This window comes from Schistocerca piceifrons, chromosome 5, assembly GCF_021461385.2.
Source record: "Schistocerca piceifrons isolate TAMUIC-IGC-003096 chromosome 5, iqSchPice1.1, whole genome shotgun sequence".
NCBI lineage: Eukaryota > Metazoa > Arthropoda > Insecta > Orthoptera > Acrididae > Schistocerca > Schistocerca piceifrons.
Window position 1 is genome coordinate 287,418,133 of NC_060142.1, and position 26,326 is coordinate 287,444,458.

General features: G+C 44.1%; 1 protein-coding gene across 1 annotated transcript in view; it reads right to left on the minus strand.

The window, feature by feature from the left end:
* The window catches only part of LOC124798947 (protein Wnt-2-like), a 97,280-nt gene extending 91,402 nt beyond the window's left edge, over positions 1-5,878 (minus strand). The window contains exon 1 of the mRNA XM_047262481.1: positions 5,665-5,878. Within this exon, the coding sequence (XP_047118437.1) occupies positions 5,665-5,878 (214 nt within the window). The remainder of the gene's footprint in view (positions 1-5,664) is intronic.
* Between the last annotated feature and the right edge of the window lie 20,448 nt (positions 5,879-26,326).

The following is a 26,326-nucleotide window of genomic DNA, read 5'->3' on the forward strand; positions in this document are numbered from 1 at the left end:
CACGCACAGCCCTTCCCGGAAGTTTTGTTGCAATGCAGGAAGGAATTTGTTCTTCAAAACATTTTCGTAGGATGCACCCGTTACCGTAGTGCCCTTTGGAACGCAATGGGTAAGGATTACGCCATCGCTGTCCCGGAACATGGACACCATCATTTTTTCAGCACTGGCGGTTACCCGAAATTTTTTTGGTAGCGGTGAATCTGTGTGCTTCCATTGAGCTGACTGGCGCTTTGTTTCTGGATTGAAAAATGGCATCCACGTTTCATCCATTGTCACAACCGACGAAAAGAAAGTCCCATTCATGCTGTCGTTGCAAGTCAACATTGCTTGGCAACATGCCACACGGGCAGCCGTGTGGTCGTCCGTCAGCATTCGTGGCACCCACCTGGATGACACTTTTCGCAATTTCAGGTCGTCATGCAGGATTGTGTGCACAGAACCCACAGAAATGCTAACTCTGGAGGCGATCTGTTCAACAGTCATTCGGCGATCCCCCAAAACAATTCTCTCCACTTTCTCGATCCTGTCGTCAGACCGGCTTGTGCAAGCCCGAGGTTGTTTTGGTTTGTTGTCACACGATGTTCTGCCTTCATTAAACTGTCGCACCCACGAACGCACTTTCGACACATCCATAACTCCATCACCACATGTCTCCTTCAACTGTCGATGAATTTCAATTGGTTTCACACCACGCAAATTCAGAAAACGAATGATTGCACGCTGCTCAAGTAAGGAAAACGTCTCCATTTTAAGTATTTAAAACAATTCTCATTCTCACCGCTGGCGGTAAAATTCCATCTGCGGTACGGTGCTGCCATCTCTGGGACGTATTGACAATGAACGCGGCCTCATTTTAAAACAATGCGCATGTTTCTATCTCTTTCCAGTCCGGAGAAAAAAATCGGAGGCCTTAGAACTTGAATGCACCTCGTAAACTGTTATCAGTGCTTGTTCGCTTTTTTTCCTAATGAGGATAGTCGCTCATAATCTCACCTTCACGGTTCAGATGCCAAACTGCATAGTAAAACATACAGCTTTACAACATACGTAATTTTGTCGCTGACGTGTAAACGAAAATGAGCACTCGAAACAGACGAGAGACAGCATAGGATAAAAAAAAAAGCAAGGGTTGTAGCGGCAGACCGACTTGCCAGTGAAGGAAAAAAAAGCAAGGCGTGTAGCGGTAGACCGAATTGCCACACGTTCCTCTTCACAGGACATCTACAACCGTTATTCATCTGCACATTTCCAAAATTATTTATTTCTAAAATGGTAGGCACAGCCCGGTTTGAGGATGCGTGTCCCATTTTCAGGTGCATATTAAAAGTGAATCAATAAAGGATGCATAACTGAGGTTAAAATATACTCATGTTCAGAGAGACACAGAACACCTTGAAGGACTAGAGACAGGACGTTAATATTAACAGGACATGGACATTAGTATCTTTTGCAGAAATGATTAGCGTTTCAGTTAGCTCGGTCCAGCATGTAGCCTCGTAGGCAAACAGTTCGCCTTGGACACTGATTTTGTTCGATGTGTGATGGCATCGACATGTATAAGGCGCGAAGGGCGTCCTGTGGCATAGCCATCCATGCTGCATCCACCTGGTTCCAAAGTTCATCTGTGGTGGTCGGCATTGGGTCACAGCACTGCACCCGTCGTTTCACTTTACCGTATGCACTTCCTATTGGCGACAACTCTGGTGATTTAGCAGGCTAGAGCAAAAGGCTGGCATCTTGTTACACCAAGAAGGCACGTGTTCGATCTCTGTCTTTGTGAAAAATGGCGTTTGTCGTGTTCTGCAGAATGGGTAGGACTATGAGTCACCCCACACCATAAGGTCTTGCGTGGTATGTCCTTTGCGCATGCAGTCACTGCGATGCCGCTCCCCTTCTCTGCGGTGAACCGAAATGCGGCCATCATTTTCAAACAAAACAGAACCGAGATTCGTCAGGAACAATATCTTATGCCATTTCTGTCCCCAGTGATGTCGTTCCACACACGGGTCCCGCCTAGTATGTTACTGTACTTTCGTCGAAGGTAGGCGGAGAAGTGGACGACGTGCACGTAACCCAAGCCTTAATAAAAGACGATGGACTGTCACATCTGTTCCACTGTCACCCAGAGCCGAGGTGGATGCATATCTGTCCTGCAATGCCTTTGGATGAGGTGTTGATCTTCTCGGCGGGTGGTCTGGGTGGTGTGACCTGATCCATCTCCTCGTGTTCTACGTCCTTCCGTGAAACATTCTGATCGCAGCCATTGCACTGCCGAAACACTTCGAGCAGCACTTTTCGGGATGGATGTTCGCCATTTCCTCTTTTAAATTCACTGATTTGGCGATACAGTTCGCTCATACGTCTGTGACGCATTCTGCACGTCCTCTCAAGTCACGCTGATCCATTACCTTCGGTTTATAGCGAGAACGAGTGCCGCAGGCGAATTTTATCGGAAGGCGCTGTTGCCCCGCGATCGAGTTAGTTTTGAACCTGCGGGACGACATGATTCCAATACTATCCTGTTTCGTGCCATGTACCAGAGACGCACCCTTTTAACATATTGTAACCACAGTTAGGCATCATTTATGGACTGACGTTCTAATATACATCTGAAGATGGGACTCGTATCCTGAAACCGGTTGCGCTTTCCTTTTTAGAAATGAATAATTTTACTGAGGCAACTGGATATTTTTTTTTTCTTTCGCCCGTCTCAGTAGCACTGATATTTTTGCTGGAATAGTAACCGTATTCGGGCTGTCACGCCCATTCTCAAACCACACACGTTGCTATTAACCGATACTGGTCATACAATATAGTGCCAAAAGGCACGAATAGCTTCATTACAGAAAGCTGAACTGTGGACAGGAAGTACTCTCATTGATATTAGCGTATGTGTGTAGTGTTACACCCTGCGGGCAACAAGTACTCTAATTGATATTAGCCTATGAAAAAAACATCTTAACTTTCCTCGGCACACCTACCATCCAGTGGCATCATTCCTCGAATCACCAAATAATTTTACAACTGTGACTGTAGCGGATTTTATCACTGAAGACTCAGTCTCGAGTACTCAAGTGAGACAAGAGAGTCGATCGTGTACAAGGCGCTCAAGCCATTCACTCATCGCGACTCCAAACCGACTGATTGAAATTAATGTACACACGTTCGCCCGAGTGAAAACACACTGTCACGTCCCGGCACAGCCTCTCTATACCAGAATGAAGTAAGTGCGAACTGCGTAGCGCAATCGGGACGTTAACGACAATGGGTTAGTTATAAATTGCTGTCAACCTTTATATCGGAGATGAGAGGGAGAGAATCTCCTTGGTATGAAGCAAATAAGTTTCCTGAAAATAGGTTACAGAACTGCAATAGGCAGAAAAGATTGGTTAAATGGTTCAAATGGCTCTGAGCACTATGGGACTTAACATCGGAGGTCATCAGTCCGCTAGAACTTAGAACTACTTAAACCTAACTAACCTAAGGACAACACACACATCCATGCCCGAGGCAGGATTCGAACCTGCGACTGTAGCGGTCGCGCGGTTCCAGACTGAAAGATCGGTTAGTTTCTATCAATTTTATTCTCACATATACTTATGTGAGGTGTTGGACCATAAACCCCTTAGTAACATTCAGTCTATTTATTCGGACTTGGTACTTATAAGAAACATATGAGAAACAAGTACAAAGCAATCACTTGTTCTTGGTTAGCACTGAAATCTCTCTAAGTAATTGAGACAATGACTGACAGCTTCTGTTCAACGCTATTCCAATGAAACCCTAAAAATCCTACTTGACCTGCAGTTCCTGAGTGTCCACCAGAATCTATCGCCGTGTTCTCGTTGTTGAAGTCTTTATCAGCTGAATCGGCTGCTGTGGGCCTAGTCGGTCCCGCCGGCGTCTCGCTGCGTGATCTCCAAACTGCCGGCACTGGCTCTGAATCTGCATCTGAATCTCTGCTTCTAGCTTTTCCGCTGCCTGGCCTTTTATTTCGTTTCTCATGTACTTGGGTGCACACGAGTTAATTTGTTTCACACGACACTTTCATTTCTAAGTGATCGGATTGCACAAGAATGTGCCGTCCGTTGTGGCCGAGTGGTTCTAAGCGCTTCAGTCTGGAACCGCGCGACCGCTACGGTCGCAGGTTCGAATCCTGTCTCGGGCATGGATGTGTGTGATGTCCTTAGTTTAGTTAGGTTTAAGTAGTTCTAAGTTCTAGGGGGCTGATGACCTGAGATGTTAAGTACCATAGCGCTCAGAGCCATTTGCACAAGAATGGTTCCACATGACACTCTCGTTTCGAACTGGTCGACTTGCGCAACAATGCCTTCAGTTCTACACGACACTTTCGTTTCTAGCTACACACAACTTAATTTGTTTTCACTTAATGAGGAAGTATTCGTGTTTTGAAAGGAGGATATAAGATGAACATCAACAAAAGCAAAACAAGGATAATGGAATGTAGTCGAATTAAGTCGGGTGATGCTGAGGGAGTTAGATCAGGAAATGAGGCACTTAAAGTAGTAAAGGAGTTTTGCTATTTGGGGAGCAAAATAACTGATGATGGTCGAAGTAGAGAGGATATAAAATGTAGGCTGGCAATGGCAAGGAAAGCGTTTCTGAAGAAGAGAAATTTGTTAACATCCAGTATTGATTTAAGTGTCAGGAAGTCATTTCTGAAAGTATTCGTATGGAGTGTAGCCATGTATGGAAGTGAAACATGGACGGTAAATAGTTTGGACAAGAAGAGAATAGAAGCTTTCGAAATGTGGTGCTACAGAAGAATGCTGAAGATTAGATAGGTAGATCACATAACTAATGAGGAAGTATTGAAAAGGATTGGGGAGAAGAGAAGTTTGTGGCACAACTTGACCAGAAGAAGGGATCGGTTGGTAGGACATGTTCTGAGGCATCAAGGGATCACCAATTTAGTATTGGAGGGCAGCGTGGAGGGTAAAAATCGTAGAGGGAGACCAAGAGATGATACACTAAGCAGATTCAGAAGGATGTAGGTTGCAGTAGGTACTGGGAGATGAAGAAGCTTGCACAGGATAGAGTAGCATGGAGAGCTGCATCAAACCAGTCTCAGGACTGAAGACCACAACAACAACAACACGAGTCTTTTCCGCACGTGACTGGCACTCTCCCTTGCTGTATTATCGCCCTGGTGTTTGCGTCTTCCATTGCGCAAGTTTGATTCATGCTGCTTCTTCTGGCAGGAAGTCAAACACTAAGCTATTTGATCAACAAGCCATACTTGGCAGCTTCGGCCGCTTATCTTGTTCCTACGTCCTGGTGGACTATTTCTTAATGTCGGCTGACTGTTTGCCTATGGAGTCTGGACTCTTATTAGGGTCACAAAAGCAAGAATAAAAAATTAAAATTATCTACGGTCACAACAACACTTTGTCAAAACAACAACGACCAACGAACGCCCTCCTCGCTGCCAAATAACTTAGCCCGGTTGACATACGACCGAGGCGCCAACGTTGCCAAATAAGGGCCCCAACTGTTTTCGTGAGTAGTTGCAAGGCGGAAGGAGCTGCAAGTCATGTGGGAGGGCGTATAGGCTGGCCTCTGCCGACAGCTCGCGTGACGCCAGCAGTGAATCGCTGCCCAGTTATCTGACGTGCCGCGGAGAGAGGCAAAGCGGCCGCTAGCTGGGAGCATCCGCCGCCAGGGGCAGAGGAGCAGGCAGGCGGGCCGGTGCTTCGTTAAGGGAAACCCACACTGGGGGCGGCGGGGGAGGAGGAGGGGGGAGGCTCGGCCCAGATTTATGCCCCTCGGCCTCCGGAAGGCCACGGAGCCCGCCACCGCCGCCCTCGCGGCTAATAATGGCCTCTTCCGCCCCTGGCAGACGGCTCGCGGAGCTCATCCGTGCTTCCAGCCGGCCTGCCCGCCTCGGATTGGCTAACGAGCCTCCGCACGGAGAGTTACGGCTCTGACGGCGCTCGTAAAGCTCTCCGCTACCTCGCCTTGATCCTACTCTCAACTTCATAACGAGCCCTTACAACTCAGCCACTGCCCCGGGCGCGTACGCCGGCGATACAGCTCGGTACATTCGCACACTCCAAAAGCACTGGCTAATTGCAAAAGATGATAAATTTTTTATCTGTAGCTGTCTTCCAAAATTTAGCTTAATGACGTAATTATTGTAACAGGATACGTTAATGACGACAAACCGTTTAAGTTATGCCTCGGTATCGCTGTATCTGTCATAAACTCCACTCTCTGATTTGCTGAAGAACGGCATAGTCGCCTTCAGCTGTAAGCACATTCATAAAATCAACTTTTGCAGATCAGATTGTACTGTTTCTCCTGGATGGACTTGGGTTTTTAAAAAAATGTAAACTAAATATTACGATAGATTTGATAAATAATCGACAAGTACAAAAACGAAGAAGAGATAGAACTACAATGGACATGTTATTCCATGGACTCTTGCGCTTCTATGCATGAGCTATCTTTCCTTTGTCATTCACTTATCTCATTTGCTTGGATTCGGACCTAAGAGGACGTTCTTGTGTAAAGCTCATCTTGCTGTACCAGTTTATAATGTAAGTTGTACTTAAAACCCAAAAAATATAATGGTATTTTGTCAAAAGAATTACTGAATGTGGTCAATTAATTGATCGTCTGATACCTAGACTATCTTAAGCAGTGTTGTGTACATAGTTCCGCGTAGTCACCGCGTACACAACTTTCCCACTACAGCGCGCCCCGCTAAGCACAACAGCGCAGGCGCAGCGCTCGTCCGTCTCCGCTCTACGAGATGACGCTACCATAAAGACGGACCAAATTCTGCTTCCGCCGATCCGCGTATTAATATATAACGCAGCCAATGAGATTGCTGCTAACGTAGAACCTTTTCTCCTCGCGGATCATACTTGCGCAGTGATACCTGAACGCGCGAGGTATTATAACGAGTGTACAGACCTCCGATTAGTTAGTCTGCATTAGTCTGTAGTCAAGTTTCAGTCTGCGCCTAATGAGATTATCATATTCCTGTACATAGCCATGAAGATAAATGAATAAACACTTTGTCAAGTATCAGAGATATGTGAGAATAAGATTAACGTACCAAGACCAAAGGAACTTCAGATTGTCAATTGTAAACAGCATCCGGAATCAAGTTACGGAACATCTATGATTTTTATTATTTTAATAAATGTGTGTGAAAATTAATCAAGTTCTGTTTAAAGTTGGTCACCGTCAATCTGCTACTCTAAGCGTGCAAGTGGCATTTCTATCGTCTGACCTAACGGCAGAAGATAAATACGCCACGATAAGACCACGAGACATATTGCTGACACTCGCCTACTTCGTTAGAGCGACAAGTCAAATAACCTGATGGTGTGTGTACCGAAGGTCTTGCAGTACGCACACCACAAGTAGATATGGGCCTTAACAAAGAATTTTCATTGTTAGGCGCCATCTTAGAAAATTCTTTAACATTTTTCTTTTAGCGCATCTACGAGACGTGCCATCGGTTAGACAATTAACTTTATTTCAGATCCCACGAGACCGGAGGCAGCTACTAATAATTTAACAATTTTTTTACAGATTTTCTTTATATAACGAGATAACATGCCAGGTAGAAAAGATTTGGTCACAGGATTCCAGTTCCATTATAGGATTTCATTTGTAGATGCTACTCTTGTTATCTTATATTGGGGAATCGAGACGAAACCACGATTTTGAGTTACGGAATTTATTGTTGTTCATCTCTGGTACAATAAGCACACGACTTCTCACGAGCCTAGTGTTGAATAAATAAGAAAAGGACAATTAATTATCAACGTTACGTAACCTACCCTCAGAACTGAGCTAGTTTACTGAGTGCTTATACACGTCGGGCTAAATTAAACAACATATTACACTGTTAATAATATTCCTACATTAGTTATTTCCCTTTTATGCTGAGCCATTGCATTAATGTGTTTCTTTTTTGTATAAGTCACGGCTCATATTTTATTTTATTTCATTACACTAATAGTCACAAAACAAATAAAAAATTTATTTTATTAAATTTCAAGATCTTGGGGCCATTTTCAAGTTGAGTGGAGTGAAAATTGTGCTTAAAAACATCCAGGGATCACAGATCTTATCGTGGGGAACAACTTTCATTAGGGGCAAAATATTTGGTGACGTTTCCCGGTGACGCTAGGCGTCCTTCAGTATTCTTCAGCCCAGAGACGACAACATTTCATCGAACTACAGGGTCTACTAACCAGATGTGCTGCATACTACGTAGCCCATAAAATTCATAGAATTTCAACAAGAAAACCTTACGAATGAGTGTCTCTAAGGGAGGAAGATATTTTAGAAGCGTATCAGGAGCATTACTTTAGCTGGGGCTATCCCCTTTTAAACATACCAGATAACTGGATTATAGCAAACTGGATACCTTCTATTGCCTCTCAGGGGCATAAATAATACAAAAGGACACGTAGCGTTACTGGGAATCACCAGTGAACGTTACGCCTTTGACAAAAGTTGTTCCCAATGACGTGACATATCATCTCTCTACGTTTGATGCAAACACTTTGAAATACCGTGCACTTGTATGTGTCATCATCTGGTCCATATGCTTGGTACTCAACGCTGTTGACATCTTTTATACAAATAGCATCAAACCACTGCAGTTTTTCACTATATACAGGGTGTAACGGGCATAAGGGCATAAGTACAGATATATTTATTGGTGGCTGAGGTCGGTGTACTGAACAACATTATATCAATATTTACGTCATTTGCAAACTAATAATTACAAATATTACAAGCCGTATGTTTTTAGGTTGGTTAGTATCTCTAAGTACATGTGGCAAGAGCAAGCCATTACTGCTTATTTATCCTTGGGCAGCAGGTTAAATGTCGATGAGCAGACAAACGGTTCAAATGGCTCTGAGCACTGTGGGACTTAACATCTGAGGTCATCAGTTTCGTAGAACTTAGAACTAGTTAAACCTAACTAACCTAAGAACATCACACCCATCCATGCCCGAGACGGGATTCGAACCTGCGACCGTAGCAGTCGCGCGGTTCCGGACTGAAGCGCCTAGAACCGCTCGGCCACCCCGGCCGGCGATGAGCAGACACATGGATCCAAAATGGTTAGCCTATTATAACAGATGTAGTCAACTTATAGGTGCAGTTACGACCGTGCAAACGACATCGGGTAATAAATTACGCGACCTGTTTGCAGGAAGACTGTTACAGACAGAGAGAAAACAATCAACACCCTGATGTGGTACCACACATAAAAATACCCTTTACATACTGTATAGCATTCTTTCAAAGTTCCGACATGCATATTTGTCATCATCACGTCCATGTTATGGTTATTCAGCGTTGTCATCTTTTAAATAAATACTGTCGATATTTTTAGTGGTTTCATTGTATTTATGTAAAAGATGACTACGTAACGTTAGATACCTAGTATGTGGACACTATGAAGACATACGCACATAGCAGATACTTTCAGTTTTCCTGTTTGTCGAAGCACAGTTTTCGTAGTACTTTACCTGAGAATGCTATACAGCCGAAATCGCAGTAACGGACTTAGTTTTAATTTCAAAGATGACTATGACGTCCATCTAAAAAAATTACATGATCGTGAACCCCAGACGAAAAATGTTAGTCGTCCAACATAAAATATTGTCGTTTGACAGACAGATGGACTTCTCAGCAATACACCAAAGACAGACTGGCCTGCCGGCTTCCGCCGTATTGGCATTTCCACTGTGCAAAGCATCGTACCTCCTAGTTCTCAGGCAGAATACTTTTTCGCGTGCGAAAATTTCTCCCATTTTATGAAAAAAAACTAATACTGATCCCACTAAAGTGATAGATTAGTTAAGGGGAACAGCTTGTATTAGAGAAAAATGCTGGCTGACACTTGTCGGTAAGGCTAGGTATCGTTTAGGACTATTTATGCTCTTAAAGAGGCAACGGGGTGTTGGCACTGAGCGACGTTCCTATGTAATATTTTTTGCCTATTATCCTGCCATCTGCTCCGCTTGAAAGGCGGCAGACTAAACAAAATTGAAGTTTCTGGTTCGCTTGCAAAATATCTTTTTCCACTTAGAGACTCTCATTCTAATGGTTATCTTGTTGAAAATCGCTACCAGTTTACTAGGATAGCCAGAATACTGCTCACCTGGTTAGTAAGCCATTCTAGTTCGGTGGAATTGCGTCGTCACAGGGCCGGCGAACACTATAGGATTCATAGGGTGCTGAGAAACGTCAGCGAACATTTCGTTTCTAACAAGTTGCTACACATGATGTGATCTGTCATTAGATATTTGTCGCAAATTCCTCTAAACACTATTTATACAGGAAACACAATGAAACACCCAATTTCGAAAAGAGCTATTGCCGACGGAAGTATTTCGATAATAAAGGAAAAAAAGCGGTATTTAATTCAGTAGAATACTTTTCTAAATATGAAGGGAGAATTTCGAAGCTGTCTCTCACAGGAGAAAATTTCACTTGGTTTTAAGGAGCGTTGCTCCATTTTTAACTGAAATTAAGAACAGGTATTTGAACTATTTATAGACAATACACTATTCAAAGTGCCCCTGAATTTAAGAAAAAACACCGATCCTAATATAAATTGAAAACGGGTTTCTGGCATGCTGTTCAGGACTTTCCAGCGGACATGGTAGGCAGCACGTGGGCGTCCGGGTGTGGGCTGTGGTTAGGTGGATTAAAGTACGATACACGTGTGTTCAGAGAGAATAACTTGGCTTTATTGCTGTAATTCTACCGCTAAGGGTACAGAAGAGTGAATTTACGGCACCTGGAGGCTGCCACCAACAGACAGGCAGAGGGCATGGTGCCCCAAAGAGAAACGGAAAGGCACGGCTAGATCGGATGAGGGCTGGCTGAGAAGAGAGCGTGCAGCCGCAACTACAGCCCACTCGTCAGTCTTCCTTCTGATTGGCTGCCGGCGGTGCTTAGAAGAGCGTACGTGCCTAAGTGACAGTGTCCGATGGCGTTACCCCGTCAGCCTTACCTACTGTGAGAACCTATTCAAGAAACTGAGCATGTACAGGTGGAGATTCCCAGTCATATCCGGTGCTAAGCCGGCCCGCATCCAGCCAGAGTTCTGCAGAGGAACGTTTCTACGTCAGATAAAGAACAGGAACTGAACAGTTAAAAATTGAAAATTTTAAAGCATGAATAAAATTCATTTTCCACCCTGCATGTCTGTCCACTGTGCACATTGCTTACATACACTATAGAGATGTGTAAGGTATGCAGATTTCAGATTTTTTTACGTGATGTTTGTAGGAGCTATATTCCATCGGCCCAGAGAGCGGGTACTTTTAGTGGCTGCTTGACGACAAAACTTGTTGGGACAAGGTTGCTACCTGCGATCTTCTTTAGTTTTCAGCTGAAATTTCTGCCGTAATATCTTACATCTATTTTAACTTAACCTTTATTAGACATTCCCTCTCTTGAATCACATCTTAATCTTTTACTCATGAATCTGATTTCCACCAGTGCCTTGCAACACCCCATTTTAAATGCTTCTAATTCTTTCAATTCGGTTTTACCAATTTTACATCTTACACACCCATACATAGGTGTGTAAAAAACAAAGCTTATTATAAACCTTTTTCTGCTGTCAGTGCTTGTGGTCTTACAAGTTAGCGGTTTTTATAGAAAATGAGAGATTTAATTGCTAATATCCCTATCTTGTAGCATCTTTATCTATTGACAGCAAAATTCATCTACCTCTTCAACACTCTCTTCTAAAAGTGTCTAACCATGTCCACCTGCTACGCACACCACTGGAAAAGCAATAACGAAAGTAAAGGCAGTGACTATCAAGGACAGAGTACGAGTACATTACGATTCCTGGCGAAAGGTAGATCGGATGTCAATTGGAAATACAAATTACTGCAGCCAGACATGGTGACAAATGTCAGCCTCTAGATACAAGCTAATGTGAGCAAACTTCCGATATACGCCATGTCCCTACGTACCATCCCCCTCTTTCTGATAGTTGTCACCATCCGGCTCAGTTTTAAAGGGTACTTCTTAACTTCTTACCTCGATGTCATCTCGGATCCTGATTGTTTGTCAGCTGAGTTAGCCCACCTCGAAATCACATTTCGTCAGAATGCCTATAATGAAAGATAAGACGTGCGTTGCGCTATCGATCTATCCGCGTACTGTGTCGGTGTTGGTAACATCGAGATGGCACCAAAGTGTACGACCTTTTTCCCTACGCAGGAAGTATTTCCAACAGGACTGGTCGTATTTTGCAGAACTATGACGCGAAATGTGCTTTCCGACCACAATCTAAGATTAGGATAATTTTCTATAATGTATTTTCAAGTATTCAAGAACTCCAACAACGCTTTCCAATGCTAGCGAGTACAATACACATCTATAAAAATAGGTTCGTCAGATTCTTCACAACACTGAAAACACATTGCAAAAAATCGTTAGTAAAACGTTAGGACTTTCCGCATAACGCGATTTACATTACGGCTCTGTACTGTCTCGTTGCTCACGCGTTCTCAACTCAAGCTGATTGCCTCCTACACGTACTGGCTCTGGCGACAATGGTTCATCTCAAATTACAAGCGCTAGTGAGCTACTTAAATGTTCAAATATTGTGTTACGTCAGATGACAATAAGCTCATGCCTTATAGAAGATACTCACATGTCTCTGAAGAACGAAATTTTTTCGATGAATTTCAGGTTCAATACGTATGCCTCTTTATTCGTCTCTCTCGTAGGAAACTATGCTTGCTGATAAGATGATGTATCCGAACATCATCCACAGATTCTTGCACATGAATACTAACCGGATAAAATACACTGGTGTGAAAAACTTAGGGATGACAATAACTTCATTGTTACAGAGCTCGCTCGATCACACTTGTACCGTATGTGGAAAGGACTGCTACAATGCAGCTTGGAAGGTAATTGACCAAAAAACACGCAATGAGACGAACAGAAATGGCACTTTTGTCGTCTCTCTTGGGGTCTTTGCCCGTGCCACCCACGGTCGGCCGTGTTGCAATTGATTTGGCATGTTAATGTGAAGGGGTGGCCGGATGCCCTTCCTGTCGCCACCCCATGCCCCCTGGGACAGAATCAGTGTACCCCAGCTGTCTGCATCTAATGTAAGCCATGGAATGGTGTGAATGTTTTCAAATGTCTGCGAATCCTCTGAGGAGGAACGTGGGGACCAACCCGGTATTCACCTAGTGGGATGTGGAAAACCGCCTAAAAACCACGTCCAGGCTGGCTGGCATACTGGCCCTCGTCGGGCGCATTCGATCCGGACCTGGCGCGCCTACCCGAGTCCAGGAAGCAGCGCATTAGCGCTCTCACAAGGGAACCTCCCCATCGCACCCCCCTCAGATTTAGTTGTAAGTTGGCACAGTGGATAGGCCTTGAAAAACTGAACACAGGTCAATCGAGAAAACACGAAGAAGTTGTGTGGAACTATGAAAAAAAATAAGCAAAATATACAAACTGAGTAGTCCATGGCAAGATAGTGTAAGCTAAGGAGCGCCGTGGTCCCGTGGTTAGCGTGAGCAGCTGCGGAACGAGAGGTCCTTGGTTCAAGTCTTCCCTCGAGTAAAAAGTTTAATTTTTTATTTTCAGACGATTGTTATCTGACAAACTCTTATGTTTTCATCACTTTTTTGGGAGTGATTATCCCATCCACAAGAAAACCTAAATCGGGAAAAGTAGAAGAATCTTTTTACCCATTCGCCAAGTGTACAAGTTAGGTGGGTCGACAACATATTCCTGTCTTGTGACGCACATGTCGTCACCAGTGTCGTATAGCATATATCAGACGTGTTTACCTGTGGAGGAATCGGTTGCCCTATGACCTTGCGATCAAATGTTTTCGGTTCCCATTGGAGAGGCACGCCCTTTCGTCTACTAATCGCACGGTTTTGCGGTGCGGTCGCAAAACACAGACACTAAACTTATTACAGTGAACAGAGACGTCAATGAACGAACAGACACATCATAACTTTGCGAAAATAAAAAAAGTAAAATTTTCAGTCGAGGTAAGACTTGAACCAAGGACCTCTCTTTCCGCAGGTGCTCACGCTAACCACTGGACCACAGTGCTTCTGAGCTAAAACTGTTCATGATGTTGCTTATCTTGCGTATGGACTACTCAGTTTGTATATTTTGCTTATTTTTTTCCTAGTTCCACACAACTTCTTCCTGTTTTCTCGATTGATCTGTGTACAGTGTTTCAAGGCCTATCCACTGTGCCAACTTATAACTAAATCTGAGGGGGTGCGATGGGGAGGTTCCCTTGTCAGCTACCATGGCGCGTCAGAAGTGAGACTTTTATTCAAAGACAATAATTACACTACAGTTACGGAGATGGCTGATGGTGCTGTGGACATAACAAAATGTAGAAAATGGTTCTTAATGGGGTGTGTAATCACCACGGACGGCAATGCATGCTCTGCAACGAGCTCCCTGCTGGCCACAACATAGCTCAGAAGTTGCTGTAGAGCGTTCTATTCCTCCACCAGCGCGGTTGCCAGCTGCTGGATGGTCACTGGTGCAAGTGGACGTGCAGAAATACTTCTTCCCAATCCATCCCACACATGATCGATGTGTTTTAAGGTGTGGGAACGTGCAGGCCAGTCTATTCACCGAATATTACGTCGTTTCATGAGCTCCTCCAGACGCACTATACCGAGCGGGGTGGCGCAGTGGTTAACAAACTGGACTCGCATTCGGGAGGACGACGGTTCAATCCCGCGTCTCGGTTCAATCCCGCGTCTGGTCATCCTGATTTAGGTTTTCCCTGATTTCCCTAAATCGCTCCAGGCAAATGCCGGGATGGTTCCATTGAAAAGGCACGGCCGACTTCCTTCCCCGTCCTTCCCTAATCCAATGAGACCGATGACCTAGCTGTTTGCTCTCTTTCCCCAAAACAACCTAACCCAGGCGCGCTATTCCATGAGGTCGCACATTCTCATCCATAAAAATAATGTCATGGCCCAGTGCACACCTGAAGAGACGCAGGAGAATCGTACAAACATACCGTCGTTGGACCATCAGACAGACATAGTACTAGGGCAAGTCAATTATAATCCGCAAAATAGTTATAAAATTTTATTGTAAACTTACAAGAACATCATGTTTCGACATAGTCTACTTGCGTTTCAACGCACTTGGTCCATCGTTGTACAGGCTTCCTGGCGCCCTCATAAAAAAAAAGGTTCTCGGTTGAACTGCGAGCCAGGAATGCACCGCTACTTTCACTGCTTGGTCCGAGGAAAATCGACTGCCACTTAATGCTTGTTTGAGTGGACCAAACAAGTGGTAGTCAGAAGGGGCAAGTCGGGACAATATGGAGGATGGTCCAGTACTTCAAATTTGAGTTTCTGTAGCGTTCGATCAGTGTGGGCAACAGTATGCGGACGGGCATTGTCGTGCAACAACACAACACCTTTTGGAGTTACCATTCCATATTTTGCCGTTTACTCTCCGGCTCGCAATGATGGATCCATGTTTCGTCACCAGTAATGAACTTGTCTAAGGAATTGCCCCTTCGGTACCACAGCGATCCAAATGTTTTTGCAGATATCCAAGCCCGTTTGTTTATGCAACTGTGTAAGTTGTTTTGGGACCCATCATGCACAAACTTTATGAAACCCAAATCTGTTGCGGATGATTTCGTAAGCAGAATCGTGACTAACCGGGAATCGAACCCGGGCCCTTAGAATTGACATTCGGTCCCGCTGAGCACTCAGTTACCGGGGGCGGACACCAGGAGGTTATCTTATCGTCCACCGCAGATGTAACTTTTGGCGCTGAAGTAACGTGTTCGTGCCAATCGTATGAGGGATCAATGAAATAAGACAAAATTGCACAAGAAATTGTCATGATTGAACGTGATGATGACATTACCGTGAATGAATTTGCCGGAGTTGTTTATGTTTTTGTCAAACCTGTCTGTGTCGTAGTGGATTGACGTTTGACAATGGGACAAGAGGCCAAAATCGATATCTAATGAATACATTTTAATAACAAATGTATAAAAAGTCCTTTCTAAAATGAACGCTACATGTTTATTTCAACATTATCGGTGGCCAAGCATTTTCCTTTCTGTAATATCTTCATGATTGTACTATCTGCATTCACCTCATCCAAGGTGAGGACAGCGGTGTTCATAGGGCTACAGATATAACAATACCTGGTCGAAAGTAGCTGGACAGGCATGTGTAATGCGGAACTGACTGTCGAGCACCGCAGAGGATGGTTGTGCCATATCACGTGGAATGAGTGGTAGGAATCACACGTGTATTCCAAAGTGCTACCAGTAGTTCAGCTAGACCTACGTACTTAGGCAGTTAAACGTAGTTCATCGGTTTGGTTGGAGGTTTCAGGGACTTCGGCCGTTTACTTACGCAATAAAATGTAACAACTACATCCGTTATGACGTTATTTATTATATGGTGACGCCACTGGACAGTGGAAGACTGAAGACGAGTTGTTCTGGATGTTTCTCCAGTCAGTTGGTAGTTGATGGTTAGAGACACATCATCGTTGTTACAGGTAGTCTACGAAAACCAGTTCATAGATGTTGGCCACTGATGAATATTGTACACGATTGGAGTCAACCCCCTCAGCGTCTGTTAAGGCCTGAGTGCACTAGTGCATCGAACCTGGCAGTCATATAATAAATAACATCATAAGGATAGCTGTAGGTGTTCCATTGTATTACATAGGGGTATAACTGTCCTCATAAGCTACAGATGCCTGTAGTGAATGGCAAGCGACGCTCAAGTTCGAGCAAAGAGCGACGCCTCTGAACAGTGGAAGACTGGAAACGAGTGATTTGAGGTAATCCGATGAAAGAGTTTGGGTTTGGCGAATTCCTGACGCTCGGTACCTGCCATGATGTATACTGTCAAGAGAGAAGTATGGAGAGGTGGCGGTACAGTGAAGGGGCGTTTTTCATGGTTAGATTGTGGTCACCTTACTGTGCCGGCCAGTGTGGCCGAGCGGTTCTAGGCGATACAGTCTGGAACCACGCGACCGCTACGGTCGCAGGTTCGAATCCTGCCTCGGGCATGGATGTTTGTGTTGTTCTTAGGTTAGTTAGGTTTAAGTAGTTCTAAGTTCTAAGGGGCTGATGACCTTAGACGTTAAGTCCCATAGTGCTCAGAGCCATTTTTTTCACCTTACTGTGCTTCAGAAAACGGTAAATGTTGAAGGGTATAAACCAACTTTAAGCATCATATATTGCGTACAGTAGGGGAACTTCGAAAACTGAGTCCAGTGGAACACATCTGGATGAGTTACAGTGTCCGCTTCAGACAAGAGCGTCCAATATCACTAAGTCCTCTGGTTTCGGTTCTAGAGGAATAATGGGCTGTCATTTCTCCATAGACATTCAGACACATCAATGAAAGTGCCCCGACAGAGTTCCAGCAGTCATAAAGGTGAAGGATGGACATACCCCCATATTAATGTCCAATAACAGGTGTGATATGAAAAATGGAAAAGAAAACTGAGGATGTTAGATGACGGTCAGTTTCACTTTAGGGAATGTAAAGGTACAAGAGAGACAGTTCTGACGTTATTTAAAATGGAAGCAAAACTGAAGAAAAATAAAGACACGTTCGTAGGATTCGTCAACCCGGAAAATGCGTTACACGATGTAAACGGAGCAAGATGTTCGAAATCCTGAGAAAAATAGGCATAAGCTGTATGCGTTAAGTACAAGAACCAAAAGGGACAAAGTTCTCGGATTAAACATGACGTAAAACAGGGACGTATTCTCTCGCCCCTATTGTTCAATCTATAGGCCGAAGAAGCAATTATGGAAATAGAGAAAAGTTTTGAGAGGGCATTACCAATGATAAGATTCGGTGATGACACTGATATTCTTAATGGAAGTTAAGAAGAATTATAGGTTCTGTTGAATGGTGTGAACAATCTAATGACAACAAAATATAGACAGGCAGTAAATCTAAGAAAAAAGTAAGTAATGAGAGGCAGCAGAAGTGTTAACAGCGAGAAACTTAACGTCAGAATTGGAATCACGAAATAGACGATGTTATGCAATTCTGTTACCTAGTCAGCAAAATGATCCATGATTGTCGGAGCAAGAGGGACATAAACAACAGACTATCTCTGGCAAAAAGGGCGTTCCTCTCCATGAGAAGCACACTAGTTAGGAGCACAGCATTGTACGTAGTGAAACATGGACTGTGGGAAAATCGGAAGAGAATGATTTCGAAGCATTTGAGATGTGGTCCTACAAAGGAGTATTGAAAATTAGAGGGATGATAAGGTAAGAAGTGAGAAGGTTCTCCGCAAAATCGGCGAGGAACGGAATGTTTGGAAACCTCTGATAACTTCGATGGTACAAGACAGAGCTGTAGAGGGTGAAAACTGTGGAGGAGACAGAGACAGCAATAATCCAAATAACTGAGGGCGTAGTTTGCAGTTGTCATTATGAGATTAAAACTTGACGCAGGACGGGAATTCGTGGCGGAGTGTTAGAGGGGAAAAGAATTCTGTCTCGACATTTTGATCAGATGGTCTACGTTCCTAGCTGGTTTGACGAACTCTCAGACACCGTACAGCACATCGGCTGGACGTATGAAGCATCTTATTCCATATTTTTAATCATTTGAAAAAAGTGGATGGAACTTAGTAACCAACACCCCCGCAATTTGATAGCGTTCCTAAATCTTATCGACTTTGAGAGAGACCCGTGGTCTGTGGGGAGAGTCTTGATTAGTAGTTAAAGTTTGAACCTCGATACAGCTTAAACATTATCAGCAGTGGTGGTAGCCGAAGACTTCTGCCACTACAAGTCACTCATTTTTCCAACAGCCTTTTCAAAGAGGGCTAAGGAGTGCATAGAGGTTCAGGGCACTCACACGCCCTTGCGGTGGGGAACTGCCGCTAAAGGTGGAACAATCAATATTAATCATGGTATGAGAATGCAGAAGGCAGTGGAAATCACTGCATTAAAGACACATAATGCGTATCCACAGGACTTGTTGCCAGTGATTGAAAAGTGTCATGATGATCTCCCCATTGGAAAAGATTTCGGATTAGGCCCCCATTCGGATCTCCGGGAGGGGACTGCCAAGGGGGATGTAAATAACCAACGAAAGGATAACTTTCTACGAGTCAGGGCGTGGAGTGTCAGCAGTCTGAACGTGGTACGGAAGCTAAAAAATCTTAAAAGGGAAATGCTAGGCTCAGTGGTGGTCAGAGAAGTGAAATGGAAAGGGATTATTGGGGATGCAGTAGTAGTATGGTATTCTCCCTTACGGCAGGTCTTGTCATGGGTTAAGCCTCTTCCACTTTTGTCCGTCCATAGCCAGTCTTTTCATTTCTCAATATTTGTCTCCTTTGATATTGTCCAGCATTTGAGATCTTCTTTTTCCTCTTCCCCTTTTTTCCCTCCACTATTCTTTCTATTCCTTCCTTCAATAAACAGTCCCTCCTGAAACAATGTCCAAGCCAGTTCCGTTTTATCTTTCTGATGACTTTCGGCATGTTTCTTTCTTCTCCAACTCTTCTTAATGCATTTTCATTACTTACTCGCTCTACCCATTTCACTTTTTCCATTCTTCTCCATACTGGGGATAAGATAGGGTAATATCAACAACAGCAGAAAATGGTATAACGGGAATAGGATTCGTTATGAATAGAAACGTAGGACAGAAGTGAACTACTATGAACAGTTCAGTGATAGGGTTATTCTGATCAGAATCGACAGCAAACCAACATCGACAACGATATTTCAGGTATACATGCCGACGCCGGAAGCCGAAAATTAAGAGATAGAGAATGTATATGGGGATATTGAACGAATAATGCAATACGTAAAGGGAAACGAAAATCTAATAGTCATGCAGGATTGGAATGCGGTTGTAGGGGAAGTTGCAGAAGAGGAGGTTACGGGGTAATATGAGCTTGGGACTAGGAATGAGAGAGGAGAAAGAATGAGTTCTGCAATAAATTTCAGCCAGTAATAGCGGATACTCTATCCAACAATCACAAGAGGAGGAGGTATACTTGGAAAGGCCTGGAGACACATGAAGATTTCAATTAGATTACATCATGTCAGGCAGATATTTCAAAATCAGATCATTGATTGTAAGGCGTATCCAGGAGCAGATATAGACTCACGCTACAATTTAGTAGTGATGAAGAGTAGCAGAGGCTAAAGAGATTAGTCAGGAACAATCAATACGCAAATAAGTGGGGTACGAATGACGCGATGCGCTTGAAGTTCTCTAAGGTTATAGATACAGCTCTGTAGGAAGTACAGTTGAAGAGGAATGGACATCTCTAAAAAGGGCAACTATGGAAGTTGGAAAAGAAAACATAGGTACCAAGAAGGTAGCTGCGAAGAAACCATGAGTAATAGAAGAACTATTCGGGAATACAAAAAATGGTTCAAATGGCTCTGAGCACTATGGAACAAAACAGCTGACGTCATCAGTTCCCTAGAACTTAGAACTACTTAAACTTAACTAACCTAAGGACATCACACACATCCATGCCCGATGCAGGATTCGAACCTGAAACCGTAGCGGTCGCGTGGTTCCAGACTGAAGCGCCTAGAACCGCTCGGCCACTCCGGCCGGATCGGGAATACAGAATTACAAGTCACTGAGGAATGAAATAAATAGAAAGTGCAGGGAAGCTAAGACGAAATGGCTGCATGAAAAATGCGAGGATATCGAAAAAGAGATGACTGACGGAAGGACTGACTCAGCAAGTAGGAAAGTTAAAACTACCTTCGGTGAAATTAGAAGCAAGGGTGGTAACATTAGGAGTGCAAAGGGAATTCCACTGTTAAATGCAGAGGGGAGAGTGGATGGCTGGAAAGAGTAGATTGAAGACCTGTATGCGGGAGAAGATTTGTCTGATGTGATAGAAGAAGAAACAGGAGTCGATTTAGAAGAGATAGGGGATCCAGTATTATAATCAGAATTTAAGAGAGCTTTGGTGGGCTTAAGATCAAATACAGGAGAAGGGGTACCATTCCATCAGAAATTTTAAAATATTTGGGCGAAATGGCAACAAAACGGCCATTCACGTTGGTGTGTAGAATGTACGGGACGGACGACATACCATCTGACTTTCGCAAAAATATCATTCACATAGCTCCGAAAACTGCAAGAGCTGACAGCTGCGAGAATTATAGCACAACCAGCTTAAAAGGCTATGCGTCCAGAATAATATACAGAAAGATCGAAAAGAAAATTGAGCATCTGTTAGATGAAGATCAGTTTGGGTAAAGGCACCAGAGGAGTAATTTTGACGTTGCGGTTGATAATGGAAGTAAGACTTAAGAAAAACTGAGACAAATTCATACAAGTTGTCGACAAGCTATAAGGAGAGACGGGTAATATACAATACGTACAAGAGCCAAGAGGGAATAATAAAAGTGGACGACCAAGAACGAAGTGCTCGGACTAAAAAGGGTGTAAGAGAGGGATGGAGTATTTCACCCCTACTTTTCAATCTATACATCGAAGACGCAATGAGGGAAATAAAGGGAAGGTCCACGAGTGATATTAAAATTCATGGTGAAAGGCTGTCGATGATGATTCGCTGATGACATTGCTATCCTCGGGGAAAGAGAAGAAGAATTACTTGATCTGCTGAATGGAAGGAGCAGTCTAGTGAGTACAAAACACGTATTGGGAGTACATTGAAGAAAGACGAAAGTAATGAGAAGTAGCAGAAATAAGAACAGAGAAAAACTTAACATCGGGATTCATGGTCATGAAATAAACGAAGTTAAGGAATTCTGCTACCTAGGCAGCTTCCCACGCCTGGGTTGCCCGGTTCGATTCCCGGCGGGGTCAGGGATTTTCTCTGCCTCGTGATGACTGAGTGTTGTGTGATGTCCTTAGGTTAGGTAGGGTTATGTAGTTCTAAGCCCTAGGGGACTGATGACCATAGATGTTAAGTCCCATAGTGCTCAGAGCCATTTGAACCATTTACCTAGGCAGCAAAATAACCAATGACGGACGGAGTACGGAGGACACCAAAAGCTGAGTAGCACTGGACAAGAGAAGTCTATTAGTATAAAATATAAGCCACAATTTGAGAAGAAGTTTCCGAGAATGTACGTTTGTTTGAAGCTCAGCATTCTGTGGTGTGGAAACATATACTGTGGTAAACCGGAACAAAAGAGAACGGAAGCATTTGAGTCGTTAGGCTACGGAAGCATTTGAGTCGATAGGCTACCGGCGAACTGAGTGGACTGACAAGGAATGAGCTGCGCAGACTCGGAGAGGAAAGGAATGTGTGGAAAACATTGACAAGAAGAAGGAGCAGGATGGTAGGACATCTCTTAAGACAACACGGAGTAACCTCGATGCTACTAGCTGGAGTTGCAGAGGGTAAAAACTGTAGAAGAAGAAGAAGAAGAAGAATAGAATATATCCAGCAAGTAATAGAGGACGTAGATTGCAATCGGTACTCTGCGACGAAGAGATTGGCACAGGAGATGAATACGTGTTGGGCCGCATCAAACCAGTTAGGGGACTGACGAATCAAAAGAAAGAAAAAAAAAAAAAAGAAAGAAAGAAAAATCTTCAGTCGATGCCACGCTTAGATATGGGATATCGTCTCCGAAGTGAGAGAAATAGAAAGGCTGGTGGCGGAGTATTAGCGTGATGTCTTCTGAAGGTGACAAATTTTTTGTCGTGTATGTTCAGTTGCGCAGTGCGCCACCCACGCGTGAATCGCGAAATGGGCGGATGCGGAAGCCGGGTATGGTGCTTGCGGAGACCGGGTGCAGTGTGCGCCGCGCCACCGCAATAAATTGTCGCCCCCGTCCGCGAGGCGCGGCTGGCCACGCACTTGCATATTCAGAGGAACGCAACTGCTGGCTGGCTAGGCGGACTGCACGCCCACCGTCGGCCCAGTTCCGCGCCGCGGCGTGGCTCGCCGACACGCCCGCCGGGCTGCCGCGCACTGCGGGATGCCGCCCGTTAGGCGCTAGCTGAGTGGGCGGAACATCACTTGTCACACAAATACGCCGGAATAGGTCGGTGGGTCTACGTTGGTGCACACACTGTGGAAACAATTGCACACTTCGTGGCGGGAGCACTACGTTACAGTATTAGTGACTATGTCCTAACTGAGCACGCTCTTAACGCTGCTTCTACATCTACCGGGTGGCTATAATTACACTTTCCATATTAAACACGTTATAACACGGGAAATAATTACCGTACGAGTACCAAACTTGGTAGTATTAAATTCCAGAGTATTGCTGTTGTGGTCTTTAGTCCTGAGAATGGTTTGATGCAGTTCTCCATGCTACTCTATCCTGTGCAAGCTTCTTCACCTCCCAGTACCTACTACAGCCTACATCCTTCTGAATCTGTTTAGTGTATTCATCTCTTGGTCTCCCTCTACGATTTTTACCTTCCACGCTGCCCTCCAATATTAAATTGGTGATACCTTGATGCCTCAGAATATGTCCTACCAACCGATCCCTTCTTCTAGTCAAGTTGTGCCACAAAATCCTCTTCTCCCCAATCCTATTCAATACCTCTTCATTAGTTATATGATTTACCCATCTAACCTTCAACATTCTTCTGTAGCACCACATTTCAAAAGCTTCTATTCTCTTCTTGTCCAAACTAATTGTCGTCCATGTTTCACTTCCATACATGGCTACACTCCATACAAATACTTTCAGAAACGACTTCCTGACACTTAAATCTATACCCGATGTTAACAAATTTCTCTTCTTCAGAAACGCTTTCCTTCCTATTGCCAGTCTACATTTGATATCCTCTCTACTTCGACCAACATCAGTTATTTTGCTCCCCAAATAGCAAACTCCTTTACTACTTTAAGTGTCTCATTTCCTAATCTAATTCCCTCAGCATCACCCGACTTAATTCGACTACATTCCATTATCCTCGTTTTGCTTTTGTTGATGTTCATCTTATATCCTCCTTTCAAGACACTGTCCATTCCGTTCAACTTCTCTTCCAAGTCCTTTGCTGTCTCTGACAGAATTACAATGTCATCGGCGGACCTCATAGCTTTTATTTCTTCTCCATGGATTTTAATACCTACTCCGAATTTTTCTTTTGTTTCCTTCACTGCTTGCTCAATATACAGATTGAACAACATCAGAGAGAGGCTACAACCCTGTCTCACTCCATTCCCAACAACTGCTTCCCTTTAGTGCCCCTCGACTCTTATAATGCCATCTGTTTTCTGTACAAATTGTAAATAGCCTTTCGCTCCCTATATTTTACCCCTGCCATCTTCAGAATTTGAAAGAGAGTTTTCCAGTCAACATTGTCAAAAGCTTTCTCTAAGTCTACAAATGCTAGAACCGTAGGTTTGCCTTACCTTAATCTAGCTTCTGAGATAAGTCGTAGGGTCAGTATTGCCTCACGTGTTCCATTATTTCTACGGAATCCAAACTGATCTTCCCCGAGGTTGGCTTCTACCAGTTTTTCCATTCGTCTGTAAAGAATTTGCGTTAGTAGAATAGGGTGCATGATTTCCATACGTCACAGCCCCTCCATCCAGTTCCAACTATGTCCATCAGGTGCCGCAACCAGTCATCGTCAGTCAGTCTCACAAACCTGACCAGTCGCTATGCACGTCTTGACCTGTCAACATGACCTTGGACATCAGGAGCAGGTCTTTATTTGTGAAGCTCTGTTATCAAAACAACAGTAATGCTGCAACTGCACTTCGAGTATATCGCCGCCTGAAAGGATTACGAAAGGGTCCTCTTTCTCCACCTGTTGAGCGGAGCATGATGAAGAAGTTCGAATCAACTGGATAACTGGGCGTTTCTCCGGGAAGATGTCGACGACAGCTTGCACCACAGGTGGTTGATGAAATCGCTGTTGCTATGACAGACAACGCTGCGCGCAATTTCCTATCGTCAAGCAGTGCGTGTGCTGTGTTACGATAGTTGAATATCTCGTGGTCCAATGTACGGAAGGTGCTTTGAACCATTCTCAAACGGTGTCCGTACAAGACCCATATCGTATAGCATCTTGCTCCACAGGACGCACAACGACGTGTTGACGTCGCTCTCCACTTTCTCGCAAAGATTGAAGTTGACGAGGACTGGCTCTGGTGCATCCTATGGACAGACGAAGCTCATTTTTCTCTGATGGGTGAGGTGAACACACAGAACTGCCGAGTGTGGGCATCTTCATCTCCAGTCACTGTGCATAAAGTTCCTCTGTATGGTGAACGCGTCACCGTAAGGTGTGGCTTCAAGCATGCGTTCATCATTGGCCCATTATTTTTTGAAGAGGTTGGCATTCAATGACCAAAGACATGCAGTGTGACTGGCCACCGTTATTGCGATATGCTTGCCAGCAAGTCACATCCGCCCTACAGGGGAGAGACGCATTGAATTCTCATGCAAAGTGGTGCCCCACTGCACATCGCTCGTGAAGTTCATCTGCTTCTCCGAGTCGCATTTGGAAACGGTCGAATTATCAGCCAATCGTTTCCAAATGCTTGGCCGGCACGGCCATCTGACCTCAGTCCCTGCGATTTCTGGTTGTGGAGCTACGTGAAGGACAGGGTTTACCAGGCGAACATTCACACATGCGCTGATCTGAAGCGCAGCATTTCAAGAGAGGTAGCCAGCATACCTACGGACATGCTTCTTTCTGCTGTGCAGAATGCAATCCTGTGCTTTCAGACTCTTCTGGACACTGATAGGCGCCATATTGAACCCCTTTTGTAGCAGCAATGGTACGGGTATGTAATGGTACGATGTACAGTAGCAGCAATTTAAAAGTGTTTCAATCGAACTGATTCTGCATTATTTCTCTTCCCCATGTCCTTGATTAATGCTACCAATGCATTATTTCTCCTCCCCATGTCCATGAAATTAATGCTACCAAGTTTGGTCCTCATACGGTAATTAGTTTCCGTGTCATAATGTGTTAAACAGCGAAAAGTTTAATTATAACCACCCGGTACCACTAAATCTATCACTCTCGAACAGCGCTTTGAAAAAACGAACACCTGTATCTTTCAGTGCGAACTTTAATTTCCCTCATTTTATTATGACAATCGGTTCTCCCTATGTAGGCCGGTGGCAACAAATTATTTTCGCAAATCGGGGAGAAAGTAGGTGGTTGAAATTTCGTGAGAAGATCCCACGGCAACTAAAAACATCTTTTTTTAATGATGCCCTCCTCAAATCCTGTATCATCTCCGTGATACTCTCTCACCTATTTCTCGACTATACGAAACGTGCTGCCGTTCTTTGAATTTACTCGATGTACTGCTTTTATCAAATTTGGTAAGGATCTCG